This window comes from Mesoplodon densirostris, chromosome 2 (assembly GCF_025265405.1).
Source record: "Mesoplodon densirostris isolate mMesDen1 chromosome 2, mMesDen1 primary haplotype, whole genome shotgun sequence".
NCBI lineage: Eukaryota > Metazoa > Chordata > Mammalia > Artiodactyla > Ziphiidae > Mesoplodon > Mesoplodon densirostris.
Genome location: NC_082662.1, coordinates 106,697,611 through 106,718,815, shown reverse-complemented (window position 1 = coordinate 106,718,815; position 21,205 = coordinate 106,697,611). Strand labels below are relative to the sequence as shown.

Below are 21,205 nucleotides of genomic sequence, written 5' to 3'. Positions count from 1 at the left end.
TGAGAAATTGCCTTTCTTCCTATCAAAGTCCAGTTATTGACACATTCTCTTCATCTTATCCCATCTTTTCTTCTTAAGGACTTTAGTTTCCCTCATGTTTTCAATGTCTCCCTCTCTTCTGGATCATTCCATCAGCCTGCAAACACAATATCTCCTGATTTACTTACATATGTACATAGTTTGATGTTATACTCCCTTTCTGCCCACTCATCCAGTGAACAATCTCAGATCCCCCAGTTCCCCTTTACAAGCAAACATCTTTTTTTTTCTTTAAAGGCTGTTCTCTTTTTCTTTTTTTTAATGCATTTACATTAGTTTTGTTTTTTACTTTTTTGTTGAAGTATAGTTCATTTACAGTGTTGTGTTAATCTCTGCTATACAGCAAAGTGATTCAGTTATACATATATACATGCATTTTTTAATATTCTTTTCCAATATGGTTTATCAAAAGATATTGATTCTAGTTCCCTGTGCTATACAGTAGGACCTTGTTGTTTATCCATTCTCTATATAATAGCTCACCTCTGCTAACCCCAGACTCCCACTCCCTCCCTCCCCCACCCCATCCCCCTTGGCAACAGCAAGTCTGTTCTCTATGTCCATGAGTCTGTTTCTGTTTCATAGATAGGTTCATTTGCGCCATATTTTAGATTCCACATATAAGTGATATCATATGGTATTTGTCTTTCTCTTTCTGACTTACATTACTTAGTATGATAATCTCTAGGTCCGTCCATACTGCAAATGGCATTATTTCGTTCTTTCTTATGGTTGAGTAGTATTCCACTGTATATATGCACCACACCTTCTTTATCCATTCATCTGTTGTGGACATTTAGGTTGTTTCCATGTCTTGGCTATTGTGCATAGTGCTCACAAGGAAGCTTCTTGAAACCGTTGTCCACACAAGTGGTCACCCAACTGTTCCTGCCTCTGTGTTCACTACCTCCACACTCCACCATAATTGCTCCCATAATGTCGCCTATAACTACCCATACTTTTCAGTCCCTTGGTTCTCTAGCTGCATACTCTGTAATTTTTCCTACCTTCTAAGTCACTTCTCTCTTTTACCCACATCCCCTCCTATACCCAGTTGGTAAGTATTGGAGTTTCCAGCATGATCCCAGGTTCAATTCTCATATTTCTTGAGACCTCTTTCCCCAGGGGGTCTTATCTCTTCCCGTGCAGTTAACTACTGTCTCTATGTTACCCACACCTGAATTTGTAACTCCAGCCACATCTCTCTTCTGAGAGGAGAACATGTGTATTCAATTGTCTCCTTGTCATCTCAGGAGCATCTCGGATTTAACAAGATCTTTCTGAATAGTCTGCCCACCTTAAGTAAAAATTATTTCTCACCCCAATGCTTCTGTCTCTGTGAGTGGGAGTGGTGCCATCAACCAACTTGTTATTCAAACTAAATCCAGAGCATTATCGTTGTTTCCTCCTCCTTCATTCCTTGTCTCTAATCTTTCAACCCCTGTAATTTCAACATCCACAATAGATCTTAAATCCATCTACATTTCTCCACTCTACCAACACTTTAAACTGAGTTACTGTTAGGTCTTATCTGAACTATTGCTAGAGTTTCCTTACTGGTCTTCTGGTTTCCTATCTTGCAAAATCAGAGTAGTCCTCCATTTAAACCCTTTATGGTCTTTCCAATGCATTTTTAATAAAATATAAACTTGTGAACCAGCCCCCACCAAAGCCCTGGAAGACCTGGCCCATGCCCTACCTTCCCCGCCTCATCCTGGCCACTCTCTCCCTTGCCCACTATTCTCCAGCTATACTCACCTCCTTTCAGTTCCTTGCGCATACCCATCTTGTTTATAACTCAGGGCCTCTGGCACACACTTCACCTTTCCCCTGCTTCTCACATGGATGCTCCTCATCCTTCAGGTCTTCACTCAAATGTCACTCCCTCAGAGGCCTTCCATCACCAGCTTACAAGCAAGTGGTGAATTGTGTGTCTATTACTACATTGGATTTTATCCTTCATAAAATTCATGAAAATTTTCAGCCATACTTTTGTTTCTCTGTTCATGTGCTTTTTTCTCTTTCTTCCCCAGTAGAGTAGGAGCTCAGGGGAATAGAGCTCAACCCTATTTTTTTTCCACATCTTTATTGGAGTATAATTACTTTACAGTGTTGTGTTAGTTTCTGCTGTACAACAAAGTGAATCAGCTATATGTATACATATATACATATATCCCCATATCCCCTCCCTCTTGAACCTCCCTCCCACCCTCCCTACTGCACCCCTCTAGGTGGTCACAGAACATCAAGGGGAACTCCCTGCACTATGCAGCAGCTTCCACTAGCCATCCATTTTACATTGGGTAGTGTATATGTCAATGCTACTGTCTCACTTCATCCCAGCTTGCCCTTTCCCCCCTGTGTCCTCAAGTCCATTCTCTACGTCTGCAACTTTATTCCTGCCCTGCCACTAGGTTCATCAGTACCATTTTTTTTAGATTCCATATATATGCATTAGCATATGCCAACCCTATTTTTATGGGCCAATTTGTATCTGGTGCAGAGAGAAACACTGGGGCTTTTCATACCTCTGTACTTTACCTTGTGCTTTCCTTGCTGCCTCTATCCGAGGCCATTAGTGACATCTGCAGCCTCCACTGCTTTTTCCCTCTGTTGAGGAGCAGGTGGTGGGGAGGTCGAGTTTCCCCACCACTGGAGCCACAGGTGCCAGGCATGCACGGAGGGTCCATGGGCACCTCTGATGCTTCCTCCAGGTGCTACAGCTAAACTGGGTTTGGGACTTCCCTGGCAGTCCAGTGGTTAAGACCCCACACTTGTACTGCAGGGGGCATGGGTTCAATCCCTGGTCGAGGAACGGAAATCCCACATGCCACGCGGAGTGGCAAAAAAGATTAAAAAGAAACCAAAAACTGGGTTCTCTGGAACCATCAACATCCAGAAGCCATGCAGAAGAGGCAGACGCTCCTCTCCCCTCCTGTGCTACCTTCTGTTAGCTTGGTGCCAAAGCAATATATCTTATTGTCTCTAACGTCTCTAACGTCTTAGGACTGAGTCCTTCAAATTTGGTTTCACGACCTCAGGAAAATACAGAACCCCCTATGTTGCTACAGTAATTTAGTTATTTTTGTGCCCAATTTTGTTGAACATGGGAAAAATAAATAACGTAAGCATATTCTGGATCTTCTGTATGGTCCTATACTACCACGTCATTTCAATGAACTCAACCTATATGTATTTATAACACATGAATGGAAAGTGTAATTACATTATGGCATAATGTACAAAGGTTTTGGCAATTGTTTGAAAAGAAAACCTTTGTTAGACCCAGATAGAGACCCCAGGGTTAGGCTACTTGATAAACCCTAAGTACCTGCCATCACAATGTACTCAGAATCCACCACTCTCCCTGCCAGCCACTAACTGAGGTTGTTTATTAGGCCAAGGGGTGCTCCTTTAAGATGAATTCCCTTCCAGAAAGGTATGTGTGTGTGACAGTCTCCTAGCATCCACCCCTCTAGTCTTTGTGCTTGATGTGCCTTCTCACAGCTTAGGCTCAACCTGGAATCTCCACTCTCCTGGCTTGAAGAATGAATCAGGGAGTAAAGGAGTGACTGAATGAAATAAAGGTTTAATTTCCCTGACAGTAGAAAAGCCATTGCCTGCTCAGTGTATGGTTTAATCAAAAGTATTCTGTCTTTCCAGGTGATAGAAGACAGATTTAAGGTAGAAACGGATAAAGGGAAAACAAAATCTCCCAAGGAGAAAAAGTCCCCAATTGCCAAGGTTGCCAAAGGAAAGGGAAAGGACCAGCCTGAGGCAAACACAGCAGTAAAAAAGACCACCCAGTTAGTAAGAAGGGGAGAAGAGGATGACACCAAACATTACATTGGTCAGTAAGATGCTCCTTTCACTTCTTGCCTGATGACCTACAAAGTTGAAAAATCATTCCAACCACTATGCTTAATCTTCCCCAGCCTTTTCACCTTTTTTTTTTTTTTTTTTTTTTTTTTTTTGCGGTACACCAGCCTCCCACCGCTGTGGCCTCTCCCGCCGCGGTGCACAGGCTCTGGACGTGCAGGCCCAGTGGCCATGGCTCACGGGCCCAGCCGCTCCACGGCACGCGGGATCCTCCCGGACCAGGGCACGAACCCGCGCCCCCCGCATCGGCAGGTGGACTCCCAACCACTGCGCCACCAGGGAAGCCCCTCACCTTTTTAAAAGCATAAATCCTATACTCCCCATGACACCCTAATAGAAAAATATTTCTATTTGCAATTAATTTTTGTTTTCAGCCAATATTTCTTTAGCATGTGTCTTGCTATAGGCACATTTTCAGAGTGCAGATAAAAGATGAATTAACTAGCTGACTGTGCCACCGAGGAGCTTACTATCTTGTTGGGAACATTTGAGAAAGTCAGAAACGCTTATAAGGCAAAGTAAAAAGTGATTATTGTCACGAGTGTAACACAGTGGTAATAAAAGCAGACCTGTTAATTTGTGACACAGAGCATGTAGCTTCCTGACCTCAGCTTCTGCCACTATCTGTCCTAGATAGAACAACCAGAATTTTCTTTCATTTAGATTATTGATATAAAAAATTATTTGACTTGGGCATCTATGAGTAATTCATTGCCACCTTCCCATGAACCCAAGTGGAGCTACTGTTTTTTATTTGCATCGTATTTAAATGAGATGGCACCCCTTCACATCCTTTGACAGTTTGACTCCCCTAATATATCTCTGCTCTAAACCCACTAGACATAGAAGCAATTATATTATGGATTCCGTAAGCAGTATCAATACTGATTTGTTTTAGTAGCTGAAGAAAAATCACTACTTGAAGATCAAAAGTTTGTGCATCTGTTGCTCTATTTTTAAATTGATCTTGAGGAACCATTGTGAGACGTAATGTTTTCGTGTACCATCTAGTATTGATATTAAAGTACAACAGTTATTCTCACCCCCCAGAATCTCACATTCTAATATAAATTCATGTTTTAACACTTATAGAACAGTATAGCCAGGACAAAATTGAGGAGAAAAATTTTAGGAAAGTGAGCAATATATATTTTTTAACTTGAATGCAATAAATATATAGTTGCTACATAACCCATACTCAGCATGCACACCTATTGACATAAACACACAGTATGCTTTGGTAGGGAGTTTGTTCATATTCAATATTTCCCTCTTCTGTAAACACCTCTGCATATAAAATACCACAAAGCTGCAGCTACTTGTAATTCAGGAGTAAAGCCAGATGTTGCTCAAAAGAGATTAGAACCAAGAAAAATTACAGCCTAGACTTTTTCTTTTTAGAAAAGCCCAAGCACACATTTTCCATGACGACAGGCCCTCTGTATGTTTGTCCTCCTATTACGCCTATGTCTCATTTGCAAAAGTGATTTAATATTTTGTCAAATGGCCACAGCCTTCTTACTGGAAGGGCAATAATGAAAACCAGTCAACATGACTATATTCCAGCCAACCAGACTGCTTTTGGCAAGCCCGAGGGGTGATAAACGCATGCATAACGTATAGAGCCATTGAACTGGCTGAGTGCAACCTGTTCTCTTTTAAAATGACGGCTGCTCTTCTCTACGGTATTTTGAACAGACGATGAGCCAGATGACGGTGCCCAGCATTACATTATAGTTGTGGGCTTCAACAATCCTCAGTTATTAGCGATCATGACTGAGCTCGGCATTCCCATAAGCAGCGTGATTAAAATATCATCAGAGAATTATGAACCTCTGCAGACACACCTGGCAGCAGTTAGCCAGCAGCAGGAAAGTTTTCTTCAGCCGGAAGGTATGCAGTCTGCTACACAACTTACTGAATCCTTCAGTATTACCCACTGTCCTTAAAGTACAAATACAATTTTCTGCCCAAAGCATAGTCATACAATACATATGTTATTAAATCCTTTCGAGACTTTGAGTTGCTATTTATGCCACTTGCAGTAGCCAGGTGTTGTAAATTTTGCAAATTCTAATCATACCCTGTGTTTCTATCCCTGTGTAGCCACAGAGAACATAGACTTGGTTATCCAACTACATTTCTCAGGAATTTTGCTCTATAACTTTTACCTAAAGCATGAGTGGGGTGGATCATCTGTAGATAACCTATTCTGCCAGAAGCCACAGTCACCAAATGGCCCAAGGGAGGTCATAGCCTTGGATTCTTGCTCAGATTTGCTACTGGCTTATTCTGATAAATCAGAGGGGACGCTTATCTTCCAGGCCTTAGACCAGGAAGCTGTGGGATGAAGTCCCACCTACACTACTCTTCAGCCACTACACGACTATTCTGCACTACTATTCAGACCTCAGGGTCTTCATCTAAGGGAATTGTACTAGACTCCCTCTGTGGGATGGGAACAGAGTCTACTGTCTACTTCAGATAGTAAAATTAGGATGCAATATAAGCCTGTGTGACCTGGAAGTCCAAGATCTTTTTTTCATATGCTATTGCACTTCTTTGTTATTTATTAGTAATATCCTTTCACAGGGCTTTGTAACCTATACGGCCGCATCCGGATTTCTATAACACAATATTTTTTAAATTGCTGTTCCAGGTTAGAAATGGCTACCCCTGATAATAATAATAGCTACCATTTATTGGGCACAGGCCTTGGGACTAGGCTCAATGCTAAGGGCTTTAAGTGTGTTGATTCATGTAGTTTCCATGACAACCCTCAGAAGTATGTTTTATTATTTCCATTTTACCAAAAACGACTCTGTCTAGAGGCAGATATTATGTAAGAGTTGAGATTCAAACCTAGCTATTTCTATCTCAAAGGCTAGTTGTAACATTCAATAACTTATTATTCAAGTCAGTGAGAAAATGCTGCATAAGCTCCATAGTCTTTCTGTTAAAAATATTTAATATATAAAAATAAAATTATAGAAAAAGAGACTTTACAGTAGAATAGTGAGATCTTAGTAGTAGAACCTATTTAGTTACAGATGGAAAAACCAAACCATGTCATGGAAAACTGTCATTATTTTATACAGTCAGAGCACAAATGCCCAGAGAAGCCAGTAGCTATTTCAATGTGACCAAAAGTTAACTGAAGCAGAAATCATGGATCCAGTCTGTTTTTACCCACGTGGGAAAGAGAACTGGATCTACTGCATTTCTAACCAGTTATGCAGCAAACAAATGCGAAAATAGTCAAAAAGTGATCTGGCAGAAAAGCTGCTCCTATATAGATACAATCTCAGAGCGATGGAAGTATTGACCATTTTTAGCTCCCCAAATGTGTGACCTTATAATCTTTCTGGGCCTCAACTATAAAATAAAGGGGTGGCAAAAGCTCATAGTTAATAACAATTTCAGGAGTAAAATCCTCTGATGCTTAATTATCTAGTCTAGGTCCAAACACTTCTCAAAATTACATTTCTTTATTTGCCTTTTCTAGTACTGTACAGACATCATGCAATGCATATGACTCACCACGAACACTTAAAGTGGGAAGAAATTCGACACTCATTTTGTAGTATAAACATGTTGCTCTTATTAGATATAGAAGCTGAAAAATTGAAGAAAGAGAACGACATAAAAGAACTTGAAATCTTCTGGAAGTACTTGGAACCAATCCTGAATAATGAGAAACCGGAAACAAATCTCTTTGATGTCGCTCGGCTTGAATACATGGTCAAGGCTGACAAGTTTCCTTGTGACTGGTCGGACAGTGAGATGTTGGTTAGTACACGAATTAATGAGAGTGACTGGTTTGAACATGTGACACTGTGGTTCCATTTACTCCATTCAATCATTCCACAGATATTTATTAATCACTATCTACAGAGAAGGCTTTGTGCTATAGGTTCCTTTATCTTCAAGACAGTGATCACATTGAACGTCCAATAATGGCTATAGCCTGATTCTTCATCTTTTAGTGTATGAATTAATGACAAAGGAATAAAATGAGATGAAGATAAAGGATGGTAATTATTTTATTTGGTGACGTGGCTTTGCTTCATACCTTAATGATGTTCTAGGCAGTAGAGTCTTAATATACATTAATTGTGAAAATAGTAAATTTTACAATTTGTCAAATTACATTGTCTTTTTTTTTTTTAGGTATCAGTTCAAAACATTGTTCTTCTAGGCCCTTGCTTTTATTGCCCAAATTGTATTTTTCATGTATTTTCCTAGCAAGGTCTATCTTAATAGAATGACTTGATCCCAGCCCAACAGTTAGTAGACATTTCCTGAGAGTATTTATTGGCCCCTGCTATTGAGGTGCTCGCAGAGAGGCAAGACCAAGACTGTGAAACAGAGAGGCAGTGTTCAAGGTGCCACGCACCTATGTGTTATGTGAAACACACTCTAAGTTTCCTGTTAATTCAGAAAAAGGAAGACGGGATGCTTTGAAAAGTAACAAATGCTAAATACATAAGGGTGTTTTTAAAAAGAGCGTTGATTAACTATTTATCATTGTTGGGGAAGTTATCCAGGCATTCCTGTTGTAAAAAAAGAAACCTCTCAGGTCTCTTTCTGGTTGACACCCTGTCCCAACAAACAGGAGCCCAGGAGTGTTGAATCCCTTGCAGGGTGATATATATCAGCATTAAAGGGAATTGAACTGAAAACAGAATCTTGGAGATGGACCACATCAAGTATGCCATGAAGGGAGCTGGGAAAAGCAGGGTGGAGGAGGGGGATAGGTGTCTGTGGATAATGACTGTGGCTAGCTGTCAAACAAACAACCAAACCTGGCTGTCTAGGAGGAGGAGAATGACATCAAAGCCTGGAGCAGTTTCCGAGCCAAAGGGTAGGCTGCCCACGGCCGTGGATTGGAGCATGGACAGTTCTCACTATGAGAGTCCCTGCTTCTGTTACCTTGAAATGGATGAGCACAGGATGAAGTAAATGAAAACACTGAGGAGGGAAGCCTAGATCTGAACCTTGAAGGATGGACAGGATTTGAATAAGTAGCAATGGAGAGATCAGTTTGAGTTACAAAGACTGTCAACATAAGGCATTAGATGTCACCACGTAGAAACAGAACACTTAAGTCTGATACCTTGGCAATAGTAAGAATAAATATAAGCCTTGACCTATATGTGGAAACAATGCTGAACATAGAAAAGCTGTGGCTGAAGGCAGAGCTTGTTGTAGGCAAAACTGGCTACTGTGGACTCCCTTTGCTTTTTGTCGTCCCACTCCTTCATCTAGATATCTTCCTCTTTCCTGCTTTGTCTTTCACTTCCCTGCCTCTAAACCTGAGCTCAGAAAAGAGTCCATCTGTCCTCTACTACTTCGTGTTAAGTTGGGCCGTGTTTCTCTATCCCAGAGATACTGGCATACCAGGTACCGTCATACTATGACTATTCCATCCTATTTTATTGGAATTCCAGATTATGCCCAGCAAACGTGAGATATGTTTGAACAAGAGGTCATATCCCTGGGATCCTGAAACACCATCCGAAAGACAGCTTTCTACTCTTGCTCTATGATAGACCAGCTCTTCTCCCGAGAACATAAAAATCTATGCCTAACTTAAAAACCCACATCCACAAATTTAAGTTTTGTGGAAACCGTCCTTCTCTCATTTGGGCCAAGTTCTAGCCACATACCTTGTAAAGAACTTATATGCAATTTTGGTTCAATAAGGCATAGGAGATCCCAGCCATACAGATCTTGAATCCTAATTCAGAGGAGGCAATACCAAGAGTCTTCTAAGGCAGCCTCAAACCGAGAACCTTTTGCTCCTGCTCTAACTAGAGCTGCCTTCCATGTGTCTTATTTACTCCCCAGGCATAGACTGAGAATAGCTGATGAGCATTGAGCCCAAGGTAGAAGACATTCTGTTGCATCATCAGTACATAGATGTGAACAGCAAGGCACACAATTGCAGCTCCAAGAGACCCAGCACCATTCCCAGCATCCTGTTTCTTATTCCAGTGTTAACAACTTAGTGTTCATCAGAAGATTTTAATCCCTCCATTTTTAAAGACAGTAAATGTGACTATATTTTCCTTTTTAAAAATGGAGTGGAAGAGTTTAAATGGCAGTTAAAGTTCATAAATTTCATGTTGAAAAAAATAGTATCAGCTTCCTTGAAATACTGACTTCAGAACTAGAGGATTAATGTCTAGGGTCTCTAGTTGGGCCATGAAGGTAAGTGAGGAATGAGACCACTTAGCTCTGCTGCCCAACTGGACACACCGATCTTCTCTTCTATCGGTCACTTTGAAAATATTTATTGAACATCTCCTTCACGCTAGGGCTGCAGTCTGGGTCCAACTGCAGGAGACTTTTAGGCCAAGGCATGCCTCTGTAAGGTATGGTTTGTGAGTGAACAACCCAGCATGGAGGATGACAGGGAAAGAAAGCCTTGAAAGCAATTCAGTAATAGACTTGGGTTACAGAAGAAAAGGCCATTGGATTTAATACTGAAGATCAAAATTCATTTTAAACTTGGGATTACTTATGAAATATAAAAGTAATAAACCTATTTCTAATACGAGTAGCCTAAATACATGGTGTAGATACATGGTATCCAACTCTCAGCTGTATCTGTAAGTTGATAATGGCCTCATATCCAAGCCAGGAGCCAGCCAAGTAGTCGTAGTCCTTCTTCCTCTCTGGAAGAAGGAAAGCATTAGTACCCTTGGCTGCAAGCAGGCAAGCTGTATTTCTGCTGAACCCAGGTAACGAAAGCTTTATATCAAATAAATGCCCATCAAGAAGTGCTAACTGCCTATGAACGACATCTGCAACATCTCAAGTTAAGCCCTTGCTTGCTGAAATAATTTTCTGGCCTTTAACATGTGAGTTGCTATTTGATTTTAAAAGAAATTAGCTAGTTACCCTAAGGGATAATAGGGCAGAAGTTTTTACTATATTTCTTATAAATAGAAACAAACAAAAATGTGTTTATATGCCAGAATGTGGGCAAAGAATATCAGCTTGAAGCTTAACTGAAGAATTCTCAGTCTTAGAGGGGACACGTGAAGTCCAGACTGACAGCTGTGCTGTGCGGATGGGCGAGGTTTGGCACTTCCCTGGTCTCACGCCAGACCGTGATTCACTGGCTCCTACCATGTGCTTTCTCGCTCTACCTTACCGCTGTGGCTGGGACATAGGAGGAGCCTATTTAATCCTTCTTTGCTTTCAAGCAGACACACCTAATGCTAACAGTGCTTTTCCACTTCTGGAAATGAAAGCCTAGGTAATAGAGGTATCTGATCCATAACCCGCTTGCCAGATCATAAAACTTGTGGGTATTATAGTAGTACTAGTCTACCAGGATGTCTTAGGGTTTTTTTCCCTAAAGGTAGCACAGGTGAGGAAAGGAAGAAATCCTGATTGCACACATACTGCAGTGGACCTGTGGGGATGGTGTGCAAAACCAAGAGGGTGATTGCCATTGGGATTCTTGTGTCTGTCGCCAAGCAAGAGCTCATCCCCAGCTTGTCTTGGGCTGAGGATATGGAAATTACCTATCTAATGAGTTGCTTTAGGAATGGAGATACCTAGATACCTAGAAAATAGGCCACATTGCTGAAATGAATGAATGGCCTCGTTGAAGCATTAATTAGGCTCTTAAAAATACTAGGCAGCCATAGGCCCTCCAAAGGGAACAGTCTGCATTGTGGTCAACAAGAAGGGCCCTAAGGGTCCAGCAAATGAAGACTTGGTCACCGTGACTGGGATTCAGTGGTTTGGGGACCAGCTGGGGAAGGGCTTCCCTGTAAAAAGTGATAGGTTTGGCTATAAGGGAGATACAAATCATGCATCTGATTCCAACAATATGAAACTAAGGACTAATTGTCATGAATTCTCTCACCTGTAGCTGGAATTGGGCACCAACATTTTTGAAAATATCTCCTGTTTGATGTACGACAGCCTGGATTGGAAAAGGCAGCACCAGCACTATTTGGAAAACATGCAGCTTATTAACGTCCCACAGGTGGTTAGTGAGAAACCTATCTTAGAAGCTACGTTGACTTCTGAGGTGGGCATATGCTAGAATGTCTTTAGTTGGCTGAATGATTTGCTGAACAACTTAATTTTCACGTTTATAAAACATGAAGAAAAAAAATCACATAAATACTGGTAGCAAGGGAACACTGCCTGCTGGGATTTAATGGGTGAGGGTGGGATCCAGGCCCCCAGGCACAGCATTAAAGGGCATCCATGTGATGGGAGCTTTTTGAAACCCCCAAGTACCTGCCACACACAGAGGGGATGATAGAACCCACTTTTCAGCCATGGAGCAATAAATAACATCTGGAACAAGGAGGGCTACTGATAACTTAATCACCATGTTATTTTAGCCCCTACCCTGTGCTGGCACCGTACCAGGTGCTGGCGATAGTATAATGAACAAGACCCATCCTCTGTCCTCATTGTGGTTAACCTTTAAAGGGAAATGGCAGTCAAGGCAAGGGTGGTTTCAATTTAGCATAATGAGCATTGTGAGGAGAGTCAGCTGAGCTTGCAGGAGAAGCTATAAATACAGCACCTAACCTGCTCCTGAGCAGAGTAGGATGGAGAGACGGGAGTCGGGAAGATGTTACCAGGCAGGGTAAGTGATGTGCTGAAGGCTGAGGATGAATTGCCTGGGCAAAACCTGACTGGGGAGAGGGACAGAGTGGTATTCTCAAGAAGGGGGCAAAGACGTACAAAGACATGGAGGTCAAAGAAAAGAAGTATTGCATCCAGGATCACACCACGGGCTAGGGCAGTGCTCCCAGGTCATACATGCAAAGTGGAGAGCAGCAATACGAGCTGCAAAGGCGGGAGCCAGAATGTTCTTTGGTGCTGAGCTCAAGAGTTTGGGTTTTATCCTGAAGGTTGTGGGAGAACCATTGAAGGATTCTTAGAGGGAGAATGGCATGATTCTGTGTCACCCCGGGGTGACACAGAAGAGAAGAGAAGATGCCCCAGCTTCCCATCTCTTTCCTGGCAATTTCTCAGTGGGCTCTGTTAGGAAAAACTGAAAAGTGTCCATACCCATTAATTTCTTTCCTTCCTCAGACAAAACCCATTTATTTGATCCTAATATTAGCAAATGATTTTGTGGTGTGAACATAATCATATAATCTCAGAATCCCAGAATCCCGTCAGAGTCCCATCATACCAGCATTGGATGAAAGCATCTCTCAGCTGGATGTTTCAATTGTTTTTTTAATTATTCTTATTTTAGCCCCCACAAACTGTTGCTGTAACCTCTGGAAAGAAGAGAACACAACAATATGAAGAGCTGCAAGCTCCAGCTCCACCACCACCACCAGGCATGTATGAAACCTGTTGCTGGAGGATCCGTGCCAGGAGCTGGTGCTTTGAGGAGTGACTGTCCTTGGTGTTGCTTTCACATCTCTCTCCACCTCAAGATCCTGCATTTATCAGTTCATGATCAGAGTTTGAATCTGTGGATGAAATTTTGATGGGAGTAACGGAGAACACATATTAATTGAACAGCGGTATTTTGTATCTTTTACAGTGGCTTCCGTCATCACAAATGAAGTAGACATGCGATATTACAATGATTTGCTGAATCCAATTCCAGAAGAATTCATTTCTGTGCCCTTGATACTGCATTGTATGCTGGAACAGGTAAGTGGATACACGCTGAAGCTTTCTTCCCAGGTGGGCAACCTTGAGTCAATCACTTCATCTCTTTTTCTTCTGTTTTTTTTTTTTTAACTGTTTTAAAATTACACTCATAATACCTGAATGCATTCTCCTTTGCAAAGATTAGAACATTTTAGATAAAGCTAAAATCTGCTTTACCAGCTTCAATCCTCTTTTTCTTGCTACATTTTGGAATGATTTTACATAACATTCGCTGAAGTTTTGGTAGGCATATCTTTAAAACTATCAGGTGTTGTTTTAATGAAAGAGAACAGAGTTGGGCAGGTGGATGGGGTGGTAAATGGTCCTCAGCTGCATTTAACATTTCTTTTACACTTGTAGATTTAATCAGATTTTTCTATTTCTGAGGGCAATTTTAGTCATTCATATTTTTAAATGAACATGTCCATTTTATTTGTTTTCAATGTTATAAAAGTTCTTTATTCACTAATATACATTGAAAAGTTTTCCTCTATATCTAGTTATGTTCCTTTCCTATGCCTGATGTTATTTATTGGTGCCCTCTTTTTTTGATCATGGATGTCAATTGTATATCGATCATTGGTCTTTTCAAAGAACCAGCATTTTGTTTCACTGATCCACTCCTTTTTACTTTTTATTTTATGAATTTCTTCATTTATCTTTATTATTTCCTTCTTCCTACTTTGTTTGGGTTTATTTCGTATTTCACTTTTACTGAAAGCTCACTTTATTTTTAGTCTACTTCACTGTACCTAAGGCTACGCATTTCCTTTTGAGTATTTCTTTGGCTGCATCATGATGCTTTCAATGTATTCAGTTCTAAATCTTTTAATTTCCATTGTTTATTGTCCATTTCTAATTTTATTGCATTATGGTCAATAAGCATGATCTGGATGTTTAAAAGATTTTTTAATTTCCTGGGCTTCCTGTGTGACCAGGTGTACATGGTCAATTCTCGTGAGTACTGTATATGCATTTGAAAAGAATTTGCTGTTAATTAACTCATTTAATCCTTAGAAAAGCCCTATGAAGCAGGAACTACTTTTATTCCCCATTTCTCAGATAAGGAAACTGAGGCCTAAAAAGTTAAGTAAATTATCCAAGTAGTAAGTGACAGAAACTGCTTTTGAACCTCGTCAGTCTAAGTGGAAAAGTATTTTGATAGCATTGCTCTGTTGTGGTCTTCCCTTCTAAGGCTGCTGATGAGAAGTCTGATGTCAATCTGATACTTTTTCCTTTGTAGGTAATCTATTTTTTCTTTCTGGCAGTTATTAGAGTTTTATCTTTTTCTTTTTCTTTTAACATCTTTACTGGAGTATAATTGCTTTACAACGGTGTGTTAGTGTCTGCTTTATAACAGTGAATCAGCTACACCTATACATATATCCCCATATCTCCTCCCTCCAAGGCTACGTATAGTTATGGCTTTGTTTTTTCATTGCCTCTGTGATCTAAAGGATTATAATCTGGGTTCTGATCACATTCTGAGTTAAATCAAAATTCCTTGTGCTGGTCCATAAAGACCCTAAAAATATGGTTCTGGGATGTTTGTCATCTCTTCTCCTGCCCCCCATCTCTCTCCCTCTTTCGCACTCTCTCTCTCTATCTCTATCTCTCTATCTCTCTCACTACTGGTCATCTACATAGACCTTCTGGTTTTTCCTCACATTCACTAATTACACCTTAGTTTTTTTACACAAACTTCTCTTCCTAGAAAGTTTTGTTCCCACGTGTCTGTATGCTTGGTGGATACTCCTTGTCATTCAGTCCCCAGTGAAAGTGGCATTTCTGAGATAGGCTTTCTCTAACCACCTGATCTAAAGAAGGCCCATAACAACACAGAGTGCTCTCTACCATTTCACCTTGTTTTATTTTCTTATCAACAGCTGCTCTTTAAAAAAAGAAAAATGTATATTTGCTTTATGTATTACCTTCTTCTCACTAGAATGTAAGCTCCATGCAAGCAGGGACCTAATCTAGTCTTGTTCATTGCTCTCTGCTCAATACACAGTAACCACACCTAGCCCATAGTAGACCCTGAAGTTATATATATATATATATATCTTCAAATATTATTTCTTTTGATTTATCCTAATTATTATTAGACAGATGTTGGAATTTCTAGTTTTTTCCTCCATGTATTTTAAATTTTCTTTCAATTTTACCCCTTTGGGAATTTCAGCTTAACTTCCAACTAATTTATTCTTAGGTGGAGTCTAGTCTGCTACTGAAGTTTTGTTTCAACAATAACATTTTAAATTTATAAATTCTGTAATTTCTTTTTATAACTGTCCTTCTTATTTCATGTATGTAACATATTCCTTTATCTCACTGAATATTAAAAGTTTTAGACTCTAATCATCTCTTACCTCCAGCATACATTTTTATGCTTGTTGACTTTTTTAGTTTTCTAACCAATTAGGTAAACACACTCATATTTGCCTTTAATTACCCTGTAAGGCTTTTGGAAGGTCAGTAGTTTTATTATATCAATAAATTTGTAAAAGTTTAATAGCCCTATATGGCTTACAGTATCATCATTTTATTTATCTTAATCTTACTTATTTTAGCTCAACTCAAAGCAACAAATATTTATTAACCATCTACTGTTTTCTGTGTGCCAAAGGGGACAGTTGATGAGCTCAGTGCCTGATACACAGAAGACTCCAATAAGAGATACATGTTGACTGAATAAGTGCTTGATAATAAAGGGATGAAAAATTGAAATATAAGAGGAATCGGGTGGGATTTTATAGGAGGGGATATTAGAGTTTAACATTTCAGAGATGGAACAGTTCTGCATGGTCTCTTATGATTGGAGTGGGTCCAAGAGATGGTAGGAAGAGAAAAAGTGGAGACAGGAGTGACTCTTTTAAAAGTAATGTGTTGATAAACAGTAAAGAGTATACGACTATTTTGTTATTGTTCTCAACAGGGGGGTTTGCCTCCCAGGGGACATTTGGCAACGTCTGGAGATACTTTCGGCTGCCACAATTGGAGGGGTACTACTGGCATCAAATGGGTAGAGGCCAGGGATGCTGCTAAACATTCTGTAGTGCACAAGATAGCCCCCATGACAAAAATCTAGTCTAAATGTCTTTAAATTTCAAGGTTGTAAAGTCCTTTAGAGCGGTGTGAAATCATAGCGGGTGATTTTGGTATTTAAGGTGAAGAGAACAATTATAAATTAGGTGCCTGTCTTGATAATATTTCAACTTCTTGCTTACCACGTGAAATTGAACAAGGCTTTTAATCTTCCTAGGCCTCACTTTCTCCGTATTAAGAAGAATATTACACTGATCTCACCATGTATAACTTTTCTATCATAAGGACTTGACTTGAACCCCAGTTCCTCCCAGTAAGCAGCCTTGGCCTTGGGCCAGTCACGTAATTTCCCTCACCCTAATTCGATTTCTGTAAAATGGAAAATAATAGCTACTCAGCAATATTGCTGTGAGGCTTATGAGATAATGTATGTGAGGGTGGCCCACACAGTGCTTGGCATTTGGTAGGCACTCAATAAATACTTATTGAATCCAAAGATGTGAGAGCACAGTTTTGAGTGCTTTAAAAGAAAGAGGAAATCATTAAGAAAAATTATATTAATATTGTTAGTTTGATTTCTACCATGGTAAATTTTCCTGTTTACCATTTGCATTTTGTGTTATCTATTCTAGTACATGTATGAAAATTATATATACTTTAATAATTTAATATATATATAATTATATATAAATTAATGTTTTAATGGATTATAAACTTTTTCCCTTTTACTTTGGTAGTCACTGGTAATTACACTGCCACTTTGTATAATCACCAAACTTTTTGTTAGAAGCTGCTTTGTTTTTACTAAAAGCAATGGAAATATGTGACTATCAGTAAGGAACTGACCATTAAACCGATTCCTCCCAACTCTTTATATCAACAGGTTGTGGCAAGTGAAGAAGACCTTGTCCCACCGAGTCTGGCGGAGCCGCCTTCCAGAACAGATGGGCTGGACCACAGAATCACAGCTCACATCATGTCCATCCTGCCCTCTCTCTGTCTGACAGAGAGGGAGAAAAAGGTCAGATGGTGTGAGAAAACCAAAAAGTGTGCGTGCCTTGAAAAGTATGAACTCTCTCTTTACATCAATACTGTTTTAATTTGAATAGAATCTCCATGAAATATTCTTATCTGAAGAGGAAAATGAAAGCAAACCAGTGCCCAGAGGCCCTGTCCTACTGAACTATCACGATACCCTCGCCCACAAGAAATATGTGCTAAAGGTAATAAGTAACCAGGTTACCCTGAGGATAACAGATGCAAGAAATCTTATTAGTGATTATTCAGTTGAAGAAATCTTAAGGAGATAGCTTTACCAATGCTAATTACTATAATGTAAAAAGTAGATACCTGCTTGCAAAGTAAGATCTCAGAAAATGGAAATGAATAAAGGAGAAATTACCTCAGCAAAGAAAACTGGCCTAAGTACAGAGGTCCAACGGACCATTAAATTGATTGCGACTACACCAAATTTGCATTAAAGCCTTGTAGTTATTTGCTTTATACATCTCCTAATATGAAAAAAATAGTGGAGGCCAGAAAAGGATCTCAGAAGGGAGGGAGGAATACATTTGAGACTTTGGCAGTTTGTCACTGTGAATGAGGAATCCATCATTTGTGTGCACCAAGAACCTCTGGCAAAGTGAGAACTAGCTTTTTCGACCTTCAGCAAAATACCAACAGTTTGTCTTCCCCAATTACTATTGATTTCCCCTGTTCCCAAATAATGAGAGCAAGGGTATCATGTTTTGCCTTCTCCATATGCATAAGGCACTTGACAGCTTATTTTAATGTCTTCTGTCATGTTGCTCTTTTTCATCAGGACCTAAAGAATTTTGACCTGGTTCAAATTGAGCAGAAGATGCAGTCTAAGTTGCCACTGTGGGAATTCCTTGAATTCCCTCTGTCCCCACCATGGAACAGCATGAAACGTCTAGCTACAATTCATGAGCTCATGCACTTTTGTACAAGTGGTGAGTACATTGCTTTGTCGTAGCTTAAGTTCATTCATTTATGGTCACGTGCGCCTCTAATGATTACACCCCCATCTGCAAAAAGTATTTTGATTATTGACCTTTCAGAGGCTGGGGTGTGTATTTTGATTGACTGCACTTTTCTTATCCTGAATAATGTCATTAGCAGTAGAATGATAGCTATGATGAATAACATTCTTCAATTTGATGCCCTGGCTTTTCTTTCCACTGTGTTTCTACAAGCATAATCCTCTTCTTTATTCCTCCTCCCTGCCTCCCAATCCCACATTCCCTCATTGACATCATTGGAGATGACATGGTAGCCCCCATCCTGGTTAAGAGGAGAACTTAGAGTGCCCACTGTGGTGTGGTGCTGAGAGTGTTAATACCAGTTCACCTCCTCTCAAAACAGGAAGGGCCATTTCTGCTCTTTGAGGACAGTGGAAAGAGGGGTCATTAAAAATATCTAAAATCAGCTTCTCATTTCAGAGTTTATAGGAATTTTATGATATAGACAATCATTTCCTAAAACATATACTATTTCCACTTGAGGCAATATGCAAATACCTCCCTGCTTATAAGAAGAAATATGAAATTACATAGACATCTTGATTTGACCTAGAAAAGAAAAAAGCATGTGCAGATTCCTCCTTCTCCTTTCATTTCTAACTCTAAGCAAATTATGAAATATTTTAATCTTGATTTCTTTGTTCATTTTTTTCGTAGGCTTAGTAATAGAAAAAGCTAAAATTTTTAATACTGCCATGCCTTCACCTCATGGAAATGTGGGGTGTAGCCTAGTGGGCCTGTGTATGTCATGTCTATTGTTTATATAATCACCCTCTTCCTGGTGTTCTGAGAACATCTGGCCTTTACCTCCATCCTGCCACACTCCTATTCTCCTTCTGCCCTGCCCTGTGATATGATTTCATTCTCTCTCCACCTCAGTTCTACCCTCCACAGCACAGGATTCTTGGGGATTTTTTAATATGAACAAGCACATTTATTGAATCATTTTTTTACAGTAGCAAAATACTGGAAACAAATTGAATGTCCATCAAATCTCTCATTAAAATATCAGAAACCTATGTGGTACAAAATCATGTGACTTAACAACAGTGAGGCATATCTATATCATGATGTGGAACAGTCTCCCAGATAATTAAGTAAAAAAAGGAAAGGAAACAAAAGATAAGAAGAGGATGATTCATATGCTCACATTTGCTTTTGTCTTTTATGGGAGAATATGTACACATTCTTTTTTATACAATTTTTAAAGGTCACACTCCAGTTACTACAAAATATAAGCTATATTCCCCATGTTGTACAATACACAAAATTCTTGTTTGTGTTGCCACCACTGAAACTGCCCACATACCTGCTCCCATATCCCATCCCAAACCCTTGTTCCTCTGTCTCTCGTCCTTTTCTCTTTCCTCATGCTTAACAAGTCCAAAACCAAACTCTTGATTTCCTCAAAACGTGTCCCTTCATGGTCCTCCTTATTTCAGTAAATAGCGACTATTTTCTACCAAAACCTTGGAGTCATCCCTGGTTCCTCTTTTTTCTCACACCCCACAACCAATCCCACCACTACCAGCCCAGTCCAGCACCACCTCTCACTTGGACTATTTCAATAGCTTTCCAGTTCGTCTCCAGGCTTTCCCCATTTTACCTACAGTCTTTTCTTCACACAATAATGTGAATGACCCTTCTAAAATGCCAGTCAGATCATGTGCCTTCTTAGCCCAAAACCCTCTAGTGATCACCCATTTCCCTTAAAGTATTAATAAAATCTAAACTGTTCTGCTGCCCACTTTTGGAGCTTATCATCTGTCAAGCTCTCGTTGTTCTACTCCACTCTATCTAGTTGGCATTACTGTGATTCCTTGAACAAGTCATTTGCACCCCTGCCTCCATCTTTGCATTTGCTCTTTTCCAGATATCTATATGGCTCCCCCACTTCTTTCACATTTTTGCTTTACTTTTTCAGAGGTCTTTTTTCTGGCTACCTTATATAAAATAGAAGTCTCTCCGCAACCATTATCACTTCTTATCCCCTCACCTGACTTTATTCTTCTTATCATCTCTGATACACTATACACTTACCTGTTTATTCTGTTTCTAACTGCTACAATGGGTACTCCATAAAATCAGGAGTTCATTGATTTGTTTACTGCTGTGATCCCTTTACTAAAGTCACTGGCAACTAGTAGGTGCTCAAAAAATATTTGTGAAATGAATGAATGAACAAACTTAATTCTGTCACTTTTACCTCTTTCCTGTCTCTCTTCTGAATTTCCTTGTATTTTTTCCAAAAGGAGCCTTCCTGCTGCCCTCACCTCTGTTGGAGAGGAAGTGTAGGTGACCTCTGATTCATTGATCTGTCACTATCATTTCGCCTTCCCTCACTGAATTCCATGGTTATTTGTTAACACCTACCTCCCACCTCTCTATCTTGAACTTCTAAAGTACAAGAACCAAATCTTTTGTTTAAATCTCAGGCAAAGAAAAATACATACAGTACAAACCCTAATACACAGAAAACAAAAACAGGTGAGTGAGTGAATGCATGAATAAATGCTATAAAAGAATAAATACACAAGTTAATA

The 21,205-nt window shown here is 39.8% G+C and overlaps 1 protein-coding gene across 1 annotated transcript in view; it reads left to right on the top strand.

Moving 5' to 3' along the window:
• SPAG17 (sperm associated antigen 17) overlaps positions 1–21,205 on the top strand; it is a 221,521-nt gene that overhangs the window by 65,248 nt on the left and 135,068 nt on the right. The window contains exons 5-13 of the mRNA XM_060120028.1: positions 3,703–3,889; positions 5,617–5,811; positions 7,526–7,707; positions 11,810–11,971; positions 13,166–13,253; positions 13,463–13,575; positions 17,504–17,641; positions 17,730–17,843; positions 18,443–18,593. Coding sequence (XP_059976011.1) covers positions 3,703–3,889; positions 5,617–5,811; positions 7,526–7,707; positions 11,810–11,971; positions 13,166–13,253; positions 13,463–13,575; positions 17,504–17,641; positions 17,730–17,843; positions 18,443–18,593 — 1,330 coding nt within the window. The remainder of the gene's footprint in view (positions 1–3,702; positions 3,890–5,616; positions 5,812–7,525; positions 7,708–11,809; positions 11,972–13,165; positions 13,254–13,462; positions 13,576–17,503; positions 17,642–17,729; positions 17,844–18,442; positions 18,594–21,205) is intronic.